This window comes from Zootoca vivipara, chromosome 9, assembly GCF_963506605.1.
Source record: "Zootoca vivipara chromosome 9, rZooViv1.1, whole genome shotgun sequence".
NCBI classification, from domain to species: Eukaryota; Metazoa; Chordata; class Lepidosauria; order Squamata; family Lacertidae; genus Zootoca; species Zootoca vivipara.
Window position 1 is genome coordinate 72,462,136 of NC_083284.1, and position 22,641 is coordinate 72,484,776.

Below are 22,641 nucleotides of genomic sequence, written 5' to 3' on the forward strand. Positions count from 1 at the left end.
GAACTTTCCCACTGAAAGTAATGGAAAGTGGATCAATGCGTTCCAGACGGGTCCGCGGAGTACTTAAACTGAAAGTACTCAAACCGAGGCATACTTAAACCGAGGTATGACTGTAGATAAATAGGTATCGCTACAGCGGGAAGGTAAACGGCATTTCCGTGTGCTGCTCTGGTTCGCCAGAAGCGGCTTTGTCATGCTGGCCACATGACCTGGAAGCTGTATGCCGGCTCCCTTGGCCAATAACGCGAGATGAGCACCGCAACCCCAGAGTCGGGCACGACTGGACCTAATGGTCAGGGGTCCCTTTACCTTTAACTACTGAAAACTTATATAAACAAGCAATATTTTGCTGTCCTTTCAGTGAGCCAACCTCTTGGACTAAGACACCTGAGCAAATCCTTATTTTCATGATTTAGGTGCCTGTAGTCCATAGTCACTATGCCAAGGGCAGCCCACACATGGAAATGGCATTACTGGGTTCTGCAGTCCAAAGAGCAATCTCAAACCATCACCATGCAGCAGTATAGGAGGTATAGATAAAATAGATGATGGAGGAAAAGGAAGGAAAGAAAAAGACTGAGAAGTCCTGAAGTGGAGTCTGGCAAAGGAGAAGAACAGGAAAGAATCAGAGAGCTTTGCTGGCAAACTGCTCCCAATCTTCAAATGGCCTTTCTCAATAGTTTCTTGTAGACATTGAGCCACATACCTGGGGAAATCCTGGGGGACCCTGCAGGACAGCTTTTACCCAGGGTAGCAATAGCTGCCAGCACCTTCCAGACCTTCCAGAGTCTTCTAGCAAAGTTGGGGAGGGGCCACCACAATTTTGTGACCCCCAACCACAAATCCTACTGCTATGGAAGGGGATGTCAGAAGCTATTGACATCCAGGAGAATGAATTGCTAACATCATACACCTACATCTTTGGAAGGTTTGGGACCATCTGTAGTTTGCAGGGATACTTTTTGCTGTGTTCTTCATGAATAAAATTGTTTACATCCTCTCCTCGCAAGATTCCATTACATCTATAGTCTGGAGTTGTTAGATGAGTTTCAGTTACTGCCCCCCAAGCGTGGGAATATGGAGTACCAGGATGTGTGGTGGGAATATGGAGTACCAGGATGTGTGGTGGGAATATGGAGTACCAGGATGTGTGGTGGGAATATGGAGTACCAGGATGTGTTGTGCAGTAACACAGAAAGTTCTCTATATACGCAGTTGCAGGAATGTGGTCCTTTTTCACATGGTTCTTCCCCCCTAAATGGGGTGAGCAGAATTACTCACCCATTTGTTGCAGTGCATTTGAGTCACTGCATTGCAATTTTCAGTTATAGAAATGCTACAGAGCCGACTCCTACACCACGCAAACAGGATTTGCTAAAATGATTACCCAACCTAGTGAATTCCATCCAGCTGCTGTTAGTTTAAATAGCCTACTGTGCTAGTGCTGAAGGGTAGAACAGTTTCCATCTGTAGCTCTTTCCACAGTTATAATTTTTAGTAACAACCTCATTTGAATCAAGTTGATGAACTATTATACTCATTGTAGGTATAAATGCGAAGAATGTGGGAAGAAGGGATCGAATGCAATCAAATATTTTTAAATGGACCGTTTGGTTCTTTTTTGCACCTTTTTCTTAGCTGGTACATTTTTGTTTACACTCAGCTCGTGAGATTCTCAAGTTCTGATGGAGAACAAAACTGCATAAAGTGGCGGTTATCAAACCTGAGGAAAAACTGCTAATATTAGCCTGTTTGCAAATGACACATCATACTTCATTAAAGAAAAGAGCCAGCAGTAGCCTTTTAAAACTTTTGTGCATTCCGTAGATATTTTAGAAATGTTGGGACATTTTATGGACAGTGGTAAGAGATTTTTAGACTCAGTTCCCCAATTCCTTGACAGAGGCAAATGGAAAATCAGTATCTTAAAGGAAGAAGTCTATGAAGTGTACATTCATCAGAAATTCTGGCATTAAAGGATTTTACTACCTACTGGAAAAATTATATGATAATCTTAGTCTTTTGCACCAGGGGCCCGGGGGCACTCTTGACACCAAGAGAAACATCTCTTCCTTGTTGTGAGGCGTGCTAACTCAGGGCTGAAAAACCTGTGGTGACTTTCCAGATGTTACTGGACAATGGATCCCCTCATCTGACCATTGACCATGTTAGCTCAGCCTGATAAGAGTTGGGAATCGAACAATTGGGGGGGCAGGTTAACAACCACTGGTCTAACCACCAAAGTTAGGAAATCCACATTTTCTCTGGTACAGGGTTCTGAAAAATATCCTCCCAGCATTCTAATTATCAGATTAGGATTTCTTTCTCCTCTCCCCTGACCCATGGAGCCTCAACACATTGGATAGTTATGAGGGCACTGTTTGCTCCAACAAAAACTGGAGATTGGTTGAGGTCTAACTTGCTCCTCTTAAGCTTCACCCCTTGCCTATAAAAGGGCCAGTCCCCTGGCCTAACAGAGAGATCTCTCCTTTTGTGAGAGTTCCACATTCTTTTTGTGGTTTCTCAACTGGCATGCTCCTTGCACCATTGGGCAAGTCTTGAGGACCCAGAGTTGCTGGATTCTGCAGGTGAATCAGGCTCAAGGGAAGGCATTTGTGAAGACTCAGAATCAGGACCACCACCTGACCACCACGCCAAGCATGTGCATTAAAGATGTCAGGACACCTAACTCAGAAGCTTTTGATAAACTCAGAAAAGTGGAGGGACCAAAAAGTCTAAATGTGTCTTATACTTAAGTCTACAGAAAAATTATCTCGCTCTCAAGCTCTCCTGGTGTTCATAATTTGAATAACATTCTTGATTTCTTCCATCAGTAATGGCTTTGCAAGAAATTCCTTTTGTTAAAAATCTAACTGCAGGAGAACCGACTGTGAGAAAAAAAAATTTCAGATCCAAAGCCTATAGGTTCCTTATCCTTCCTGCATAGCTTAGAATTGTATGTTTGGAATTCTCATTTCTTTTAATGTTGTGTATGCTGTGTTGCGTTCATGTTAATTTTCTGTTGTTTTCAACAAGAAGTCAAAATCTTACTCAGCATCTCTGCACTCTCCCGATATCTCTTGCACAAATATGTCAATGCAAATTCAGCTCTAGCAGAAAATAAATCATACAATTTGTATTTGTCATTTTGCAGACTTTGATAAAGAACCAGAGAAGGGGGATGCTGCAAATTGACTTATAGGTGACTTTACTATTTTACACAAATTTTCCTCTCGCAGAGTTTTAATCCATTTCTTATGAGAAATAGATGCTACGATCCTTCCTCAAATATAAGCCTTACATCTGCTACATGGTATTTCTTTATATATTCTCCAAGCATGTTTTCAAAAGATTAATGTGATACTTTGGAAGTTTATCTGGGGTAATACTCCATCTCATTTTTCTGCTTTAAAAATGCACTTGGCAATGTTGGAGGGAGGATTTAATTTTCCAGACATTAGTTTTATATCCTGGTTAGTGGCAGCAGCTGGTAGCCCCTAGACCTGTGGGATGGCCTGTGGTCAAGCAGGACATGTATTTGGGACCAGTAAGGTCACACAGGGGACCAAAGTCATCACATGTTCTGGTTTCCTTTTAATCCTCCTCCCTTGCAAAGGTGTGGACACAAAAGCACTACAGCAAAAGTACAGTGGTACCTCGCAAGACGGAAATAATTCGTTCCGCGGGTTGTGCCATCTCACGAAAATTTTCGTCTTGCGGAAACAAACGGCAGACGACCAAAAAGAAAAGCGGCAAAAAAAATTCATCTTGCGAGACGCGGCCATAGAAAGCTTCATCTTGCAAGGAAACAAATAATCGCTAGACACTTTTGTCTAGCGAGTTTTTCGTTGCGCGAGGCATTCGTCTTGCGAGGTACCACTGTACTTGGAATCCAACTAAACCAAAAAGTGTCTAACCTCGGTCTAGAAGCGGTCCCTGCTGTCGCATTTTCTAGTGTGGGCCAATGTTACAAGAACCACACATTGTGCAGAAGTAAGCCACACTAAATCCCATGGGGATGGATCCCAGAGAGGACGGGAGCCTAAATTGGTTAGTCTTAAAGGTGCCACACAGAACTGTTTGCAAGGTACCTCCTAAACTTTCAGCCTGATGGAAAAAAAGATTATTACCACCCAAACTGATTTACTTCTATGCTTGCTTATCAGAATATGGAGGGATATTAAATGGACTAAGGTGTAGGATATGCTATATACCACCACAACAGCCATTCCTCCACAAAGGGCCACGCTGGGATCCTGCCCCCAGCCACCCATGTCCCACCGTCAGAGACAGGTCAAAAACCAAGCCACGCCCCACCGTTGCCATCCCCTTCCCTCTCCAAAACACCTCACCTCAGGTTTGCAGGGAGCGGAGGTGGGGACTCGCCTGCGTTGCGGATGAGGGCAGGATGGGGTCGGGATGGGTCATGGGTCAGGACAGGTTAGGGGGAGTCACAGGAATGAGCCACAGCAACGCATGGCCAGGCCAGCTAGTCTCTTATAAAATACGAGGACATTTGGGTTAAAATAAAATTTAACTTAAAAATGTTTTCATTATCCTCTCTGCATCTGTCCAAGTACAGCACTCTCCCTAGTATATCACACCAACTCTCTAAAAAGGTCAAAACGTGGAGAATTTTTAACGTCAGGCAACATGTCAGCACAATATGCCCACAAATGTTCCAGGAGCAAACATTTGGAAAATGTATGCTGCAATGGAGCATTTTATTTTGGTGTCTAATCGGCTTAGCTTTCTCACAGTTTCTGACAACTTATAAATTGAGCTATTGATGACACTGAGTCCAGCTTTTTTAAAAAAATTAGATAGGTGGCCCCTATGTAGGCAAACACGATGCAGATACCCTCTCAAGATAAGTGTGGAGTCCATTGCACTGTCATGTGTCTTAATATAGAACAGAATTCTGGCTTGCATAGACCCATGTGTGAAAATAGAGGCGGCATTCTTGGCTCAGCTGAGTGGCTGCTTTGATACAGGGATTGCAGCTGGCATGTATTTGCATGGCCTTGACCCCAAAATGTCCGGAATCAGGGAGAAGATCCCCTGATTTCCGTCTCTAGCTGGGGAAACCTTTGTCAGGAGCACAGCTGGCCACCTTGAAGCAACTCTGCATGGAAAACTCCACATCATTGGACAGCTAGCAATAGTTCAACAACACAAGTAAGACCTGGAGAAATTAAGAGATGTTTAAAATTGATTTGCAGCACCTTCCACGTCAAAGGTAGCCAACATGGTTCCCTCCGAATGTTCTTGAGCTGCAACTCCCATCAGCCCCAGCCAGCAGGGCCAATGGTCAGGAATGGGAATTTTAGTCAAGCAGCACTTGGAGGGCATCACATTAGCTACCCCTGAGCAGCAATGTCATGTGCTGGATCACCCCTCTCTCACCGTCACTTGGTGAGGGGGGGAGTTCGGCAATGGCAGAAGCAGCAGGACACCACCTCTTGAGCTCCTGCCACTTCAAGCAGCTGCTTCATATCACCTCATCTGGATACTGACAAACTGGAACGTGTCCAGAGGAGGGCAACCAAAATGGTCAAAGGCCTGGAAACGATGCCTTATGAGGAACGGCTTAGGGAGCTGGGTATGTTTAGCCTGGAGAAGAGAAGGTTAAGGGGTGATATGATAGCCATGTTCAAATATATTAAAGGATGTCATATGGAGGAGGGAGAAAGATTGTTTTCTGCTGCTTCAGAGAAGCGGACACGGAGCAATAGATTCAAATTACAAGAAAGAAGATTCCACCTAAACATTAGGAAGAACTTCCTGACAGTAAGAGCTGTTCGGCAGTGGAATTTGCCGCCAAGGAGTGTGGTGGAGTCTCCTTCTTTGGAGGTCTTTAAGCAGAGGCTTGACAGGCATATGTCAAGAATGCTTTGATGGTGTTTCCTGCTTGGCAGGGGGTTGGACTGGATGACCCTTGTGGTCTCTTCCAACTCTATGATTCTATGAGTGAACACGACTGAGAAGTGTTAACTTTGTTTCTCTGTTTCTGCAGCCTGTGACATGTTTGGAGGAAACAAACCATAGCACTTACTTATCCCCAGTACTTGGCTTTTGCTTGTGCTTCATTTGAAAAGGAAAAAGCACCATGAACACTGGTTTGTTCTATGGTTTGCTTTCTCCAAACGTGGCAAGGGAAGAGCAAAGTGGGGCTTTTGAGAAGCAGGCCACACTGCTGCAGTATGCTGTCCATTCACATAAAACTATAGTTTATTTTAAATTATTGTTTAATGTAATCAATAGGAGTATAAGTAAAATCAATTAAAATCAATAGGAGTATAGCATCTAGATCAAGGGAAGTAATAGTACCACTGTATTCTGCTCTGGTCAGACCTCACCTGGAGTACTGTGTCCAGTTCTGGGCACCACAGTTCAAGAAGGATACTGACAAGCTGGAACGTGTCCAGAGGAGGGCAACCAAAATGGTCAAAGGCCTGGAAACGATGCCTTATGAGGAACGGCTTAGGGAGCTGGGTATGTTTAGCCTGGAGAAGAGAAGGTTAAGGGGTGATATGATAGCCATGTTCAAATATATAAAAGGATGTCATATAGAGGAGGGTGAAAGGTTGTTTTCTGCTGCTGCAGAGAAGCGGACACTGAGCAATGGATTCAAACTACAAGAAAGAAGATTCCACCTAAACATTAGGAAGAACTTCCTGACAGTAAGAGCTATGATTCTATGTAATGTGTCAACTAGGCCAAAGAGGTATTCTTCATGGATAAATGAATTTCATCCCATCTTTCCTCTGAGATTAGATACATAAACCTCTCTTCTGAGGAAGGACATGCTGCCATCAGTTTTCACCCTCTTTACCTAGCCCAACAACCAACTTCTATAGAAGGTCTTACCCTTTGGAGCAGGAGAAAACAAGCACGCTCTTTCTTCAGTGTGACAATCCTCCCTTTCCCCTTTGCTGCAAGTATTTTAGTTCACTCTTGATACCCGTGTAGCAGTTGCAGAGTAACTGAGTAGAAGGTGCGCACTGCACCCCTTGAGGGGAAATGAATGCTTCTGGTCAGACACAGAATCCCTCTACTTGTCTGCACATATGACCACTCAAAGAGCCATTGTTATGGTATAATAACAGAAATCCCTGTGTGAAAAATCTTGCTGTGTGAATCTCCCCTAATTGTGCTCTGTCCTAGTGAAGGGGCTGGTAAAGCTATTACTGTGTGAACACAGCATGAAAGAGTGCAAAATTCACATCCATGGATGCATTCTACATTCCCTGCCTGCTCTCTTCCTTTTAGCTAGAATATTACCGGTCTGATGAAATAATGCATTTTATATGTACCTATGAAGGGTTCAGGCTCCCTCACTCTTACGCCAGCTAAGGAGGAATGATCAGGTCATCAGTTTTGGTAACTTCTATGCATTCTAGCTATAGCCTCATTGTTTTCCTTTACTAGCGTTACTGTCTTAAAGTATCAGCTTACTCTGCTGTATAGACTTTGTCTAATCTGATCTTCTTATACTACATATTATCCATGCACATCAAAAACAGATGGTGTTTCCATCCAGCTGGAGTTGTGCTAGTGATGGACATTTGTACATCTGAGCGGAATTAAGGAAGAAAAGCTTCCCAAAGAAGGGCAACGTGTGTACATGTCCTTTTCCATCAACCAAGGAAAGGATTCCAGAGGGTGTCTCTTGGCTAGGGGATACAAAGCCTTCCTCCACTTTACCATGGGCTCCTGATTCTAATCCAGTCACAAGAAAACTGCTGCCAATTATAGTTTATCTGGTCTCTGTGTGATTAGGGTGGGAGGTAGGATAGAGAGAGGACTTCCAAAATAGGATTTGGGTTGTTTTTGTAGCTTTTCACTCTACAGGACAGAACAATTTCATTATAAGGTAACATTCAACCAAAAAAATCTAATTTAGAAACTAAAGAACTTGATAATCATGAGCATGGTGGCATTGCCTGGACTTTTGACTCATGTTTGTCTGTCTGTCTGTCTATCTATCATCTACCGTATCTATCTATCTATCTTGATCCACCACTTGATTGTAAAAAGAAAAAGCCCTAAAAAAAACCCAAAACAGTAAAATAATACATCAAAACATGCAAAAAAAAAAACAGATGAAAATTCCCATCAGCATTTATTCATACCCCTACTTTTGGAAAAGACAGGCACACACAGTTGCTCACTGAGCCTTCCACCCTTAAGTAATGGTGGCCTGGAGGATTGGTGCTGATGAGTTTTCTGCGACATAATTATGTCCGGGTCTCTTGCCATAGTGCCACCTCAGCTCCAGCTCTTTCTACTGCTGAGCTCAGGCCTCCAACATGGAATGAGAGGGTTTTTAAGGAGCACTGGGTAGTTGTTGTCTTTGTCCATGGAGTTTTCTTGGCAGGGATACTGGAGTGGCTTGCCAGTTCCTTCTCCAGGTGGATCACGTTTAATCAAAACTCTCCACTATGACCTGTCCATCTTGGGTGGCCCTGCACGGCATAGCTCATAGCTTCTCTGAGTTATTCAAGCCCCTTCGCCACGACAAGGCATTGATCCAAGAAGGGTAGTTGTTGGGATATAAGCAAATGGTTTTGTGACTTTGATAAAGCCTGAAGCAGCCTTCCTGGCTTGCAAACCTGGGCCTTCCTGGAGGCTTTTGTTTAACACTGGACTAACGGAATTGGTAACTATAAAAATGTAAGGCAGAACCAGCCTTGCCAAACAAGCCACCTTTAACTGCCTTGGGAGCAGAAAACCGCACTTGTGCGGAATCATATTGGGGAGGGGGGGTTGCATCATCAGCCAGCTTCACTGATGTTGAAAGTTAAGGATCTTTTATCATATTTTCAGCTTGTTGGTTGTCTCTCACCACCCACAGTCTCTCTCTGTGCTGGGAGGCACCTGCTAGATCTCAATAGGCAGGAGATCCAAAGGGCAAGTTCTGCCACACGAAACAATTGTGTTCTTACAAATGCAGTTGTGTGGCCAACTTCACTGATTGAAATGGTTGCTGGGGCACAGGTGGGGCAAGGTGACCTCATAGGAAAGCTGGTCGCAAGCTCTTAAGGGTTTTGTACAATCATAGCAACACTTTGAATCCTGGCCCAGTAAAATCACTTTTCTGTTTCTTTGCAAGGAAGCTTTGCTGAGTAGCAGGAGAAGCCCTATTTTGCCCAGCCAGCATGTGAGCAAAGCAATATTTCTTTTGCTACTACTGTATTGATTTTGACACATGATGGATCTTTGGTGCTTGTGATGCACAAAGTGTTAGTCTGTCTTTTCTTTTATACTTATATTGCTTATATTGGGGAATACTCATTTGCTTCTGTTGCCATTTTCTGGAGGGAGGGGTGAAAGCTCTGATGGGTTAGCATGCATCCTTGATTGAGGACACTTTTTTATTTTTGATGGACAGGGTTTTGTTTTAATTAGGGCAAGATGGGGGTGGGGAATGTGCTTTAGCCTCTCCTAAGACCATCTTTCAAATGTATGGTGCTTATTTTATATATATATATAATGTGGTGTTGCATATGTGTAAATATTCTTTTTATTATGTTTTATGCCACTTCTTTTGTGTGGTGTGGTGGTGCTTGTGTTCCTCCTCCTGTTTTTAAAAGAGTAGTGTGTGTTGAGGATAAGGACTTTTGGAAAGGACGGTGCTGCAGCCATGGATCTTGGAAGTCGTAAGGAGGCCTCTCCACCTGAAAAATACAGGACACAAAGTGTAGCCCAGAGAGGCCTTTAAAAAAATCTCTTTTGAAGAAGAGCAAGTACTGAAAAGGGCTGCATTAAAGGTAGCAAATACTTGCAAAATATGTACAATCTTAAATAGCAATGCATTGGACTCAGGTTCGCAGGTTTGCTGTGCTCCTGGACTCTGCCCTGAGCATGGATGCCCAAGTCTCTGTGGTAGCCAGGAGTGCATTTGCACAATTAAAGCTGGTGCGCCAGCTTCACCCATTCCTTGAGATGCCTGGCAGAACCTCCACCATTTCTCAGGTGAAAATAGGGACTGTCTCTTCTACATCAAGAAGCTTCTTCTGCGTTTGATCTCATCATATACACCATGGGTAGGCAAACTAAGGCCCAGGGGCCAGGTGCGGCCCAATCGCCTTCTCAGTCAGGCCCGTGGACGGTCCGGGAATCAGTGTGTTTTTACATTAGTAGAATGTGTGCTCTTATTTCAAATGCATCTCTGGGTTATTTGTGGGGCATAGGACTTTGTTCACACACACCCCAATATAGTCTGGCCCCCCACAAGGTCTGAGGGACAGTGGACCGGCCCCCTGCTGGAAAAGTTGGCTGACCCCTGATATGCACATACATCTGTCACCTTGAGCCAATCACAGCCTGTCTGCTGAATCTACCTCACTGGATTGTTGTAAAATGGAATGAAATTAAATTTTAGCTGTAAGCTGCCTCAAGTCCCTGTCAGGGGAAAAGCTGGGAAAAGAAGAGGAAGAGGAAGAGGAAGAGGAAGAGGAAGAAGAAGAAGAAGAAGAAGAAGAAGAAGAAGAAGAAGAAGAAGAAGAAGAAGAAGAAGAAGAAGAAGAAAGAGGTAGTAGTGTGGGAATGATCATGAACATAGCAGAGAGTAAATCCTATTAAACTCAATGAGACTTACTTCTGAGTAAAAATGCTTAGGCTTGCCAGGTAAGTCTTTATTCAGTTACATGGGTGTAAGCTTCACTGAATACAGTTGGACTTACATCTGAGTAGTCATGTAAAGGCTCAATTTACAATAAGAAGAATAAACACTCCATTTGTTTCCTTGAAAATGGCTGGCTACTGAAGCATTGCAATTAAAGAATATAAAGAGGATTGGTTACATTCTGTTTCAGAATTATAGAAAGGGCGTCATATTAGGGTTGCCATATTTCAAAAAGTGAAAATCCAGACAGAAAAGTTGTTGAACTTTTTTAAAAAAAGTTTTGGCCAAAACTTTTTGAGTCTTTCTTTTCTTTTTTTGCAAAATCTAAAAAAAAATTGAACTTTTTGAGCTATTTTAAAGGAAATTGCAGGTATGTGGCAACTCTACTTCATATGCCATCAAATTACAGTGGTAGCTCTGGTTAAGAACTTAATTCGTTCCGGAGGTCCGTTCTTAACCTGAGACACCACTTTAGCTAATGGGGCCTCCTGCTGCCGCCGTTCTGCCAGAACACGATTTCTGTTCTCATCCTGAAGCAAAGTTCTTAACCTGAGGTACTATTTCTGGGTTAGCGGAGTCTGTAACCTGAAGCACTTGTAACCTGAAGCGTTTGTAACCCGAGGTACCACTGTGTAATTATCCACAATTTATAAGTTGCAATTGAAGGATACTACTGACCTAGAGTTGGATCCTTTGCAATTTGCTTATCGAGCTAATAGGTCAGTAGATGATACGGTCAACATGGCAATGCATTCCATCTTGCAACATCTGGACTCCCTGGGGGGTTACGTGCGAGTTTTGTTTGTGGATTTTAGCTCAGCTTTCAATACCATTGTCCCATCCAAATTTGTTTCTAAATTACTCCAGCTTAATGTACCTGCTTCTGTTTGTCAATGGATATGCAGCTTTCTAATTGACAGGAGGCAGCAGGTGAGGCTGGGGGAAATTACATCAAGTAATAACCATCAGTACAGGTGCTCCCCAGGGGTGTGCTTTCCCCCTGCTGTTTTCTCTATACACAAATGACTGCACCTCAACTGATCCATCGGTTAAGATCTTGAAATTTGCGGATGATGCTACAGCCATTGGGCTCATCCAGGAGGATGACGAATCTGCATATAGGCAGGAAGTAGATCATCTTGTCTCGTGGTGCAGCAGGAATAACTTGGTGCTAAATGCCCAAAAGACAGTGGGAATGATCAATGATTTTTAGAAGGCATCCTCCCATCTCGCTGCCAATCTCCATTCTTGGTAACATGGTTGTAGTGGTAGAGTCCTTTAAGTTCTTGGGCTCTATGATCTCTCAAAAATTGAACTGGTCAGATAACATCAATATTATTATTTAAAAGGTACACCAGAGATTGTATTTCTTTCGACAACTAAGGAAATTTAACCTGCCCCAAGAATCGCTGGTCCAATTTTATAGAGGTACTATTGAAACTGTTCTCTGTAATTCCATTACTGTCTGGTATGGTGCAGCCTCTAAGATGGATAGGAAGAGGCTCCAACGAGCAGTAAGAACTGCAGAGAGGGTAAAGGGTAATTGGTGTTAGTTTGCCTCCAATAGAGACACTTTATGCCGCTCAAGTCAGGAAGAGAGCAGAGAGAATTGCTGTAGACCCTTCACATCCTGGTCATCACTTGTTTGATTTACTCCCATCCGGACGTCGGTACAGGACTCTATATACAAAAACGTCTAGGCCATGGGTCAGCAAACTCTCTCAGCAGGGGGCCGGTCCACTGTCCCTCAGACCTTGTGGGGGGCCGGACTATATTTTTTTTGGGGGGGAAATGAATGAATTTCTATGCCCCACAAATAACCCAGAGATGCATTTTAAATAAAAGGACACATTCTACTCATGTAGAAACACCAGGCAGGCCCCACAAATAACCCAGAGATGCATTTTAAATAAAAGAACACATTCTACTCATGTAAAAACATGCTGATTCCTGGACCGTCCGCGGGCCGGATTTAGAAGGCAATTGGGCCGCATCCGGCCCCCGGGCCTTAGTTTGGGAACCCCTGGTCTAGGCACAGGAATAGCTTTTTTCCTTGTGCCATCAAATTGTTGAATCTGCAGTTGTGGGCGAAAGGGAGGCCAGTTGGTGGTATGGGGTCTTTTCGCTGTGCTGTTGTATTGTGAGGGGAACAGTGATTGTATGAGGTACTTCCCCCCCCTTTTTTTCTTTTCTTTACATTGCAATGTAGTCGAAGCAAAATTCCAAGTATGGTTGATACTTGGCCAATAAATTATTCTATCTATTATCTAACTATCTGTCTATATTTGGTGAATATTTTCGTGCCCCTTTTGTGTTTTTTCAAGGGTTTTTTTAGACATTAGTCGAAATAAAACTTGTTCTCCTAGAAGTTAAGATTGTGCCAGTTCAATCCCAAATTTGCATCGGGTGAATCTGAGAGAACAGACTGCCCCCTAGCTTGCCAAGCTACCTTTGGCCCATATATAGCAGTTCCTTACAATCAGATGTGAGCTTGGCTGGACTCATGCTGACCTTCTTCTTGGTGGGTGTACAGAAACTAGATAGATAACTTTACTGTATGAGCAGTTTGAAGAGGCCTGCATGGACTGCTTAATGAAGGGATATTGCAGAGGCTCAGCTGAGACAGACATTTGGCAAGAGGGGCAGTATTAATAATGTCATTGCAGTGAAAGTCAGCTGTTCCCTAGCTACAACGCCAAGCATTACAGACACCATCCAGAAATATTTCATCCACCTGCCAGGAGTTTCAGAGCAACTTGGCAAGTTTCTAATTTTAAACCCGGCAAAATGAAATTGCTCCCTCATTTTATTGTAACAATATACATGCATGTGGAGAACATTAAAGAATGCATGCTCTCTCTCTCTCTCTCTCTCTCCCAGTGAAATAAGTGCAGGCTGATGTTCTGCTGTGTTTGTGGGTCAAGCCTGCTAGCTTTAGCACCTCTCAAGCACTGCCCATTTTGGCATCCTGGTTTTGAAAAAGCATGCTTGCCATGTGAATCTCTCAAACTGGATAAGAGGATGAGGTTGAACAGATCATTCTGTAACCTTTTGAAATCTTCCTTGAGCTATGGCACTAGGTGCCGTAAGACAGAATATTACTTAAGTTTTTAAGAGGTGGTTTGATTTTATATCAATGTTTGGAAGTCGGACATGACTAAACGACTAAACAACAACAAGAATGTGTCCTTTTATTTAAACTGCATCTCTGGGTTATTTGTGGGGCATAGGAATTCATTCATATTTTTTTTCAAAATATAATCTGGCCCCCACATGGTCTGAGGGACGGTGGACCGGCCCACGGCTGAAAAAGGTTGCTGACCCCTGCTCTAGTGTATTTAATACTACATCATGTTTTGTTATGAAGATGTTTTGTTCATCAGATCCATAGGCACATTGACAATGGTAAAGAAGGATCATGCGCTGGTAATCATTTTAAAAAATGCTTGAGCTCTGTGACATGTCCACTACATGAGGAAGTCTGCAGTACCGTACTCTGTTTTTGGCATAGTGCCCGCAATGACTATTCTCAGCTTTATAGGTAATTTCAGAGGTATTAAATGGTATTGTATTGTCATTTTTATACAGTTCTCTCTCAATCATGAGGTCACAGTAAATTAATTTATAGGTCTGAAAAGGAAAGGCCAAGCCTTGTGAGAAATTTTCCTCTGAGATCTTTTTTTCATCTTCATTTATAATGTGTTACAGTTGTAGTGTTCATGTATACCAATATACAATATATATATTTAAAAGAACTTTGTGCCTGGCCACAATTTATTTCAAAATCCATCAGATTATTTTTTGAAGTCTAGGTAACAATATGTTTTATTCAATAAATCAGAACTTCCAGCTTGTTCATGGGGACTGGAGTCTGGATCTCTAAAAACTGGAGCAAATTGTGAGATTGAGGGTGAAATCCTACTGTGATCATTGTCCCATGTGGACAGTATTGTATTAAGTATAACATTTTGAAACTTTTTAAAAGAAAGGGTTGTATTTTCCTCTTTGTGCTCTAAAGAATGGAATGTAGAGGAATTTTACAGTCGGGGTGTTCAATATTTTTAGTTTCTGAATTACCTTTATCTGTTATGCATGCAATTTTGTAGTGGTAAATTAAGAATTTTGCGTCCTTCATGAGACTTGTGTTGTTTTAGATTCACTCTAGGTTTTCTAACTGGCCATATAAACCTGTCATTGTTGGGGAATTACAATGACAGGTGCCAGCAGTAGCACTTCCCAGCACTTCCCAGCAAGACAAGGCTTTGTCAAGCTTCAACAATTTCTCAAAATATTGTTTTGAGTTTGAGGGGTTAGTCGGCATGATGCCCGAGTCTCTTGAAATTCTTGGAGTCCTGGTTCCAGCAAGGGTTAAAATCTAATGTAGAATTCCATTGTTGAATTAGCCAAGCAAGGGCCATGGATACCACCTGAGTATTTTCCTTAGACTGACAAAGGAAGCGCAGGTGGGTGGGCCGGTAGTGAGGAAGACATATGCCAGAGTGGTGAGAGCCATGCTTGCTTCTGCTGTAGTCCAAGTATGTGACTGTGGGAGAAGCAAGACCTTCTGGGCTGTAAATGTTGTGAGCTCCTCCATCGTAGGTGCAGGTTGTATATACAGTGGTACCTCGGTTTGAGTACACAATTGGTTCCGGAAGTCTGTACTTAACCTGAAGCGTATTTAACCTGAAGCGAACTTTCCCATTGAAAGTAATGGAAAGTGAATTAATCCGTTCCAGACGGTCCGCGGAGTACTTAACCTGAAGCGTACTTAACCTGAAGTGAACTTTCCCATTGAAAGTAATGGAAAGTGGATTAATCCGTTCCAGACAGTCCGCGGAGTACTTAACCTGAAGCGTACTTAACCTGAAGCGAACTTTCCCATTGAAAGTAATGGAAAGTGGAGTGATCCGTTCCAGACGGGTCCGTGGAGTGCTTAAACTGAAGCGTACTTAACCTGAAGCAAACTTTCCCATTGAAAGTAATGGAAAGTGGAGTAATCCGTTCCAGACGGGTCCGTGGAGTACTTAAACTGAAGCGTACTTAACCTGAAGCGAACTTTCCCATTGAAAGTAATGGAAAGTGGATTAATCTGTTCCAGACAAGTCCGCGGAGTACTCAACCTGAAGCGTACTTAACCCGAAGTATGAGCAGGGCAGTCTCGAGGAGGTCGGGTGCCCTGGTACGACTAGGCCAATATTCTAATTCTACTCTTTAGATTATCAGTAAATACTAAACACACACTACATATTCATATTGATGGCCTCCTGTGCTGTGGGATTAAAAATAGTGTTTTTCCCCCATCCACAGATGGTCCTTTAAGCAGATTAATGTCATTTGTAATGGAATATCACAGTACAATTTGCACATGGAGAGGTGTTTTCGAACCCTCTGAAGTTTGGGACTTTTGCTTTGAGCCTGAACAAATGCCTGACCTTCTCATTTAACAACCAGGGCAGGTGGGCTATCAGACAGATTCTCGGGGGGTGATAGAATCATTCTAACTGTGGGGATTCAAGGATAGGTTATACCGGATTCAACGGGAGCTGAACAAAGTGAGGCAGGAATGCCAAGCATTTGGACACAGCGCAGTCCAGCAAGGCTGATGGCAACAGAACTGCTCTAACAAGGTACTATATACCCGGCAACAGGAACAGAGGTCAAGAGGCAGGAAGCATGACCATGGATGGGCTGAAGGTCTCATGTCAGACTGAAGAAGAGACACGAGGCACAGGGAGAGAGAGAGAGAGAAAGAGAGAGAGAATGGGACAAGTTGCTCAGTCTGCTGGACCTTCCCAGAAAGATGGGGCTTTATAGAGCTCAAGTTTATTCTGTGCTGTGTGCAGAAGTAATTTCTTTGGCTGTCCTGAACCTCCTTCAATCAATTTCATTGGGTACCCCAAATTCTATTCTTCAAAACTTTGCAGTTTCCCATCCGTTTCCTTCTTCTTTGTCAAGGCAGGACTCGATTTCCCCCACTCATCTTGCTGACAATTTATCCCTATTACTCTATAAATTAGTGTTAGATGATGGTCTGTGTTTGGTGTTCAATAATATGCCTCCTTTTTTTTAGTCTGATGGAAAAGAATGGGGGAGGGGGTTCTTTGGAAAAAGTTGTTTTCATGTGTTCAGAATCCTTATCCTTAATAGAACTTACAGGAGAAAACCTGAAAAGGTGGTCAGTAGATCAGTAAGTTCTTAAATAAAAACCCCTAAAATCAAAGACCCACATCTAAACAGCTTTAATTGCAGCTGCTGTCCAGGAGATTCAACATATAGCGTTTTGGGTTGGCTTTTTAAAAATTGCGTCTTTTGTTTTTGTCTTTTCAGTTATGTGGCTGCGGTCTCTTGGGTGTGGGAATATGGCTGTCAGTGTCACAAGGAAACTTTGCCACCTTTTCTCCCAGCTTCCCTTCACTGTCGGCAGCAAACCTGGTCATTGCCATTGGTACTATCATCATGGTGACCGGCTTCCTAGGCTGTTTGGGTGCTATCAAGGAAAACAAGTGCCTCCTCCTAAGCGTAAGTTAGCAAGCGAGATAAACCACGAGTCTGGGTCTGGACTAGGGCTGGTGGGCGAGACCAGCTTTTCAACATCGAGGTTTGGCAATACAATGCGATGTTGAAAAAACAAGATGCATTGGCCTCTGCCCGCGAGGCACCAGGTGAAAATGCCCCAGCTCTCACCTTGGGAGCTGAGGCAGTTTCACCCAGGCACTCATGGGCTGGAACAATGCAGCTTGTTTCCCCTCCCCAGCTGAGGCAGCCCCAGGGCTCTTTCCACTCACGTGCGGACGGCAGGAACATCGGAGCTCCTTAAACTGCTCAGCTGAGGCAAAGGCAGCTGCACACTCCTCAGTCGAGCAGTTTAAAGATGCAGAGGGAGGAACAAGCTGTATCAACACCTCCCCGATACAACTTATTTCTTCCTCTGCGTTGTATTGTCAGGAGTATGGGAAGGAGTCAGGCTCTGGGGCCTGTAGTGCTTTGCAGGACTGGGGCCTGCCTCAGCTTGTGCTGGAGAAGCAGGGAGTGGCCACTCAGGTGAGGCCTCAGCTTGTGCTGGAGAGGCAAGGAGTGAGCACTCAGGTGAGACCACTTGATATCTCACTGCACCTGGTGGCAGGAGCTGGGAAGGATAAAAGCTCAGCATTTCCCTTCAGCTCTTTGCCACAGCAACGCTATTCCTGCCTGGTTGCCTCTGGCCTCTCGCTCCTTGGACCCTTGCCTTGCCAACGCTTTGATCCTCGACCCTTGGACCCTTGCCTTGCCGACGCCTTGCTCCTTGACTCCCAGACCTTCGCCTCTGCCTTGCTCCTTGACCCTGCGACTGCCTGCTGCTGGACCCTCAACCCTGCACCTGTTCCTGCTTCTACACCACCATCTTGCCTCTGGTCCTGACGTCCTCAGCCAGGGCTTAAACCGCCCGCCGACCGGACCGCGACATGTATGAGGAGCAGACCGCGATGTCAGGTTCATTCAGTGGTATAGCACCTGCTGGAGGAAGGAACTCTTGACACACCCTCCAGCGGACGGTGCTAGCAGAGCGACTCCGGAGCGGTGGCAGTTTCCCTAGCGATATACCGCTGAGTGAGCCCAACGTCGCGGTCTACTCCTCATACTGGTCCTGGGCGATATATCAGTATATCACCCAGGCCTAGTCTAGACACAACTGTCAAGTAAACCATGGCTTAGCTCAGCAGCATGGCGGCGGCAGGAGGAGGAGGTGTAAAATGGCCAATCGTCTCTCCAGGAACCTGCATGTTTGCACTAAGTCATGATCATGCCCTGTAGAAAAGGTGAATGAACTTTGGAATGGTTCATGCATCAATGCAAGCAAATGTACAGTACATTCACAATACACAAGGTTTTTGTTTTTTGTGCAATACACACTTTCCTGATAAAATTAAAACAAAAATGTTCACAAGGTGGTCTGAGAATAACCTTAAGAATTTCCACTTAAGAATTTCAAAGAACATAAGAAAATGGTGATACAAGACATGAATTTACAACAAATACATTTCAATGTTACTTTCATTGCAATATTTAATTATGTTAATAAGTATGTTGCTATTTCCCACACTGCCATTTACATAAGGTATATTAAAGCTTCAAGTGATTGTAACATTCTTCTTGTCTTTTGCTTTCCCAGTTTTTTATTGTTTTGCTGATCATTCTCCTGGCTGAGCTGATACTACTCATTTTGTTCTTCGTTTATATGGACAAGGTAGGCATTCACAGAGCTCTGTTATCTCGGAAGCTGAGCTACTTTCTTATGAGTATTCCTCCCTGAGCCTCCTCCCCCAATAACTGGCATTAAAATAGACATATCAAAGAAGGTCCTGCAGAAAGGTGACAATCAGAACATTAGAGAGCTGCCGCAAGAACCAGCCAAAAGGGAAATTTAGAAGTCTGGCTGGCACCCTTAGCATTCCCCCAACTGCTTGGCTCCTGCGGAAGCCACAGTGCTTTGAGAAGCACAAAGGAAATGGAAACTACACTAGGCAACTTCTTCTTCTTCTTCTTCTTCTTCTTCTTCTTCTTCTTCTTCTTCTTCTTCTTCTTCTTCTTCTTCTTCTTCTTCTTCTTCTTCTTCTTCTTCTTCTTCTTCTTCTTCTTCTTCTTCTTCTTCTTCTTCTTCTTCTTCTTCTTCTTCTTCTTCTTCTTCTTCTTCTTCTTCTTCTTCTTCTTCTTCTTCTTCTTCTTCTTCTTCTTCTTCTTCTTCTTCTTCTTCTTCTTCTTGTTTGTTGCTTTATCTTGTCCAGGGCAACCCAAAGTGACACAGCCAAAACAAACAAACAAACAGCAGCAGCAACAACAACAACCCATATATACATTAAAACCAAGAGGATAAAGCAATACATTAAGAACATCTTGCCCACTTCTAAAAGGCCACAGATAGTTATAAAGGAAGGTTTTCGCATGATGCCTAAAGATATATAGTGAAGGTGCCAGCAGATCTCCTTGGGGAGAACATTCCACAAATGGGGAGCCACTGCAGGGAAGGCCCCATTTTCGTGTTGCCACCCCCTGGACCTCTTGTGGAGGAGGCACACAAAGAAGAACCTCAGGTGATGATCTCAGGGTCTGGGCCGGTTCATATGGGGGAGAGGCAGACCTTGAGCTATTGTGGACCTGAGCTATTTAAGGCTTTATAGGTCAACACCAGCACTTTGAATTGTGTCCAGAATCCTGATTGGCAAGCAGTCCAACAATATAATAATTGCACTGGTCCCAGACACATGTCTGTTGGAAAAAGACAAAACTTCCTTTTACTGAAATATATACTGACATATTTGTTATCTTGAGTAGGACATCTATGCATACTGCATACAGTGTTAAATTTATGTGGCAACAACACACCCCCCCCAAAAAAAACCACACCCCTTGACCAGATGTGCTTTCCATTCAGCCTACTCTTCACATACCTTGGAGGATATTTTAACGTGTCTTTTAATCTGGAATTGTCAGCATGTGGTAGGTATTTTAATTCTGCAAATCGCTTTCAGTCTCAGCTTGTAAGACTCTGGTATGATAGGAAGAGAGTGTTGTTTCCCACACATATACATTCCTAATCAGATCATACCAAAAGGTTGCACTATTTATGTAATGACCTTGTTGATGTTTGTTTATACGAAATAGGTTAATGAAAATGCGAAGCAGGATTTGAAAGAAGGGCTCAAGCTGTACAACACAGACAATAATGTGGGGCTAAAGAATGCTTGGAATATCATTCAGGCAGAGGTAATGACATGAGCTTTCCCCTCCCCCCAAATGACCCCCCCCCAACGCTGCCCTGTTAATAATGGGTTCATCTGCATCTCATGGGACAATCCTATTGTCTGAGGGTACATGATTTGATTGCCTTGCTGAAGTTAAGCAATTTTGGGTCTGGTTAATTTAAGCCGGGAGACCTGGGGACTTTCCATGTATGCTGCTTTGAGTTCCATGCTGCAAAAGAAGGTAAGATATAAATGTACTCAGAGGTGTCAGTCTTTCTAAGATGCAGATAAGTCACAATTTATAATGAATTGCTATGTGTTAGTTTGTGCATTGACTCACATTGTTTATAACATTATCAAACATCCCAAAAGCAGAAAACGTTTTTTATATAAAAAAATTATATTGTTTTTCATATAATACAAGAACAACATGTAACTGCAACGACTTGACCAGTTTTTACAGTCTTAAGCAGTTTCATATGCAGTACATAGTATACAAGCCATACGTTTATTTATGTATTATCAATTCAAGTATCCTCCCCACAGAGATTCTTGTGTTGAGGGTGGAATAAAAGTATATTCTGTCCCATTTATAAAGGAAAAGAAAGGAAGATAAGTCTGACCCAAAGTGAAGTGGCGAGTAAGGCATTCTGATAGAGCCATTCCAAATAGTATTTAAACAGATTTCAAATGGGGTTTCTATGGATTGTTTCCAATATTGGACTATTGTTAATCAGGCTGCTGCTATCAGGAAAAAATATGAAATCTCTGCATATAAGTTTACTGTTTAAATTTGAGTCTAACCATCGCCATAACAAGGAGGGAGCCAAATAGGGTGGGAAGGTTCGCTGCATAATTTTGGAATTAATGTGAAACACATTTTCCCAAAACGAGTATACCAACATGCAAGTCCATCATGGATGAAAATATGAGCCAATCTCTCCACAGCCTTTCCAGCACAGGGGAGAGATGCTAGTGTTTATTTTTGCTAGATGTGATGGATTCCAGTGCCAGCAAAATATAATTTTGGGAGAAGCCTCCTGCAGATGAGCAGAGATTGTTTTGTAGGGATGGGTTGTGCCAAACTGATTGTCATTTATGATATTCAGTTATGACCCCTAAGTCTTTTTTCCGATACTGTCCAGAGACCTCCTGCATCGCCTGCATATTGTTCTAAAAGAATGCTATAAACTGAAGATGCAGCTCCATTTATGTCATATTTTGATTTGTTAAATAACATAAGAGAACCAAGGCCCTTGTGTTCCAAATACCTTGCAAATGTGCATAATTGAAGAGATTGATACCGAGTTAACTGGGTATCATCCAACTTTTCTATTGGCTCATGCTCAGATAAGAAAGTCACTTATGTGATAGATTCCTCTCTTTTCAAGTTTTTAAAATTATCCCTATTTATCTTAAAATATACAGTAGTGGTGTTTTCAAGAGGCTAATTCTTTGCAGTTATCACTCAGACTTACACTTGCTCTAGTGCCCAAGGTAACATAGCCTTTTCAAAAATCCTAAAATGTTCTTTCAGTTCCAGGCTGCATTATGTCTCATCTTGTCCTTTTCTCTCTAGATGCATTGCTGTGGGGTTACTGATTACAAAGACTGGTACCTTGTACTGGGTGAAAACACTGTCCCTGACAGATGTTGCATAGAGAATTCTGAAGACTGTGGCCGGAATTCCACTAATATGAATTTAGTGTGGAAAACGGTAATTTTAGCTTGCATTAGTAATCTGAATTTTTTCTTTAGTTTAACTTAATTTCTTTCCTTGTGGAAAAGATCTCCTTGCATGAACACCATTCAAGTGCCAGGTGTTAAGTACAGAGATATTTCAATTTAAGAGACATATTTTACAACCATTGTTCAGTCACCACTGTGACCCATTACACGTCCTGAAGGTAAGCAATGCAAAAATCTTGCAGAAAGTAAGCAGGGTCTGTGACCTCCAAGGGCTCCATCCTCTGAGGCCCCTCTGGGATGTAATACAAAAATAGTAATAAAAAAACACACCCTAAAAGTAATAATGCAAGTCAAATATATTCCCAACTGCATTGGTTAAACAAATCAGATAAATTGAAATTGATTTTTCTGCATATTTTGTTGTCAGTTAACCCTTCTGCTTTTGTATTATCGGATCGGTGCCTATTTCTTGGTCTCTTTTATTTATTTGAGTACTTGAAACATTTTTCCCAGAGTGGCTTCCAAATAAGTCTTGCTCTCAGGCTTGCAACCTAAAAGACGTGACTCACAAGGAGAAGGGAGGGAGGCAAAATTGAGCACCGT

The 22,641-nt window shown here is 42.9% G+C and overlaps 1 protein-coding gene across 3 annotated transcripts in view; it reads left to right on the forward strand.

Annotated features, from left to right (window-relative positions):
• Positions 1 to 22,641, forward strand: part of TSPAN9 (tetraspanin 9) — a 103,973-nt gene that overhangs the window by 70,092 nt on the left and 11,240 nt on the right. For all 3 annotated transcript variants that reach the window (XM_035113603.2, XM_060279033.1, XM_060279032.1), the window contains 4 exons: positions 16,958 to 17,149; positions 18,780 to 18,854; positions 20,270 to 20,371; positions 21,929 to 22,066. In XM_035113603.2, the coding sequence (XP_034969494.2) occupies positions 16,958 to 17,149; positions 18,780 to 18,854; positions 20,270 to 20,371; positions 21,929 to 22,066 (507 nt within the window). The remainder of the gene's footprint in view (positions 1 to 16,957; positions 17,150 to 18,779; positions 18,855 to 20,269; positions 20,372 to 21,928; positions 22,067 to 22,641) is intronic.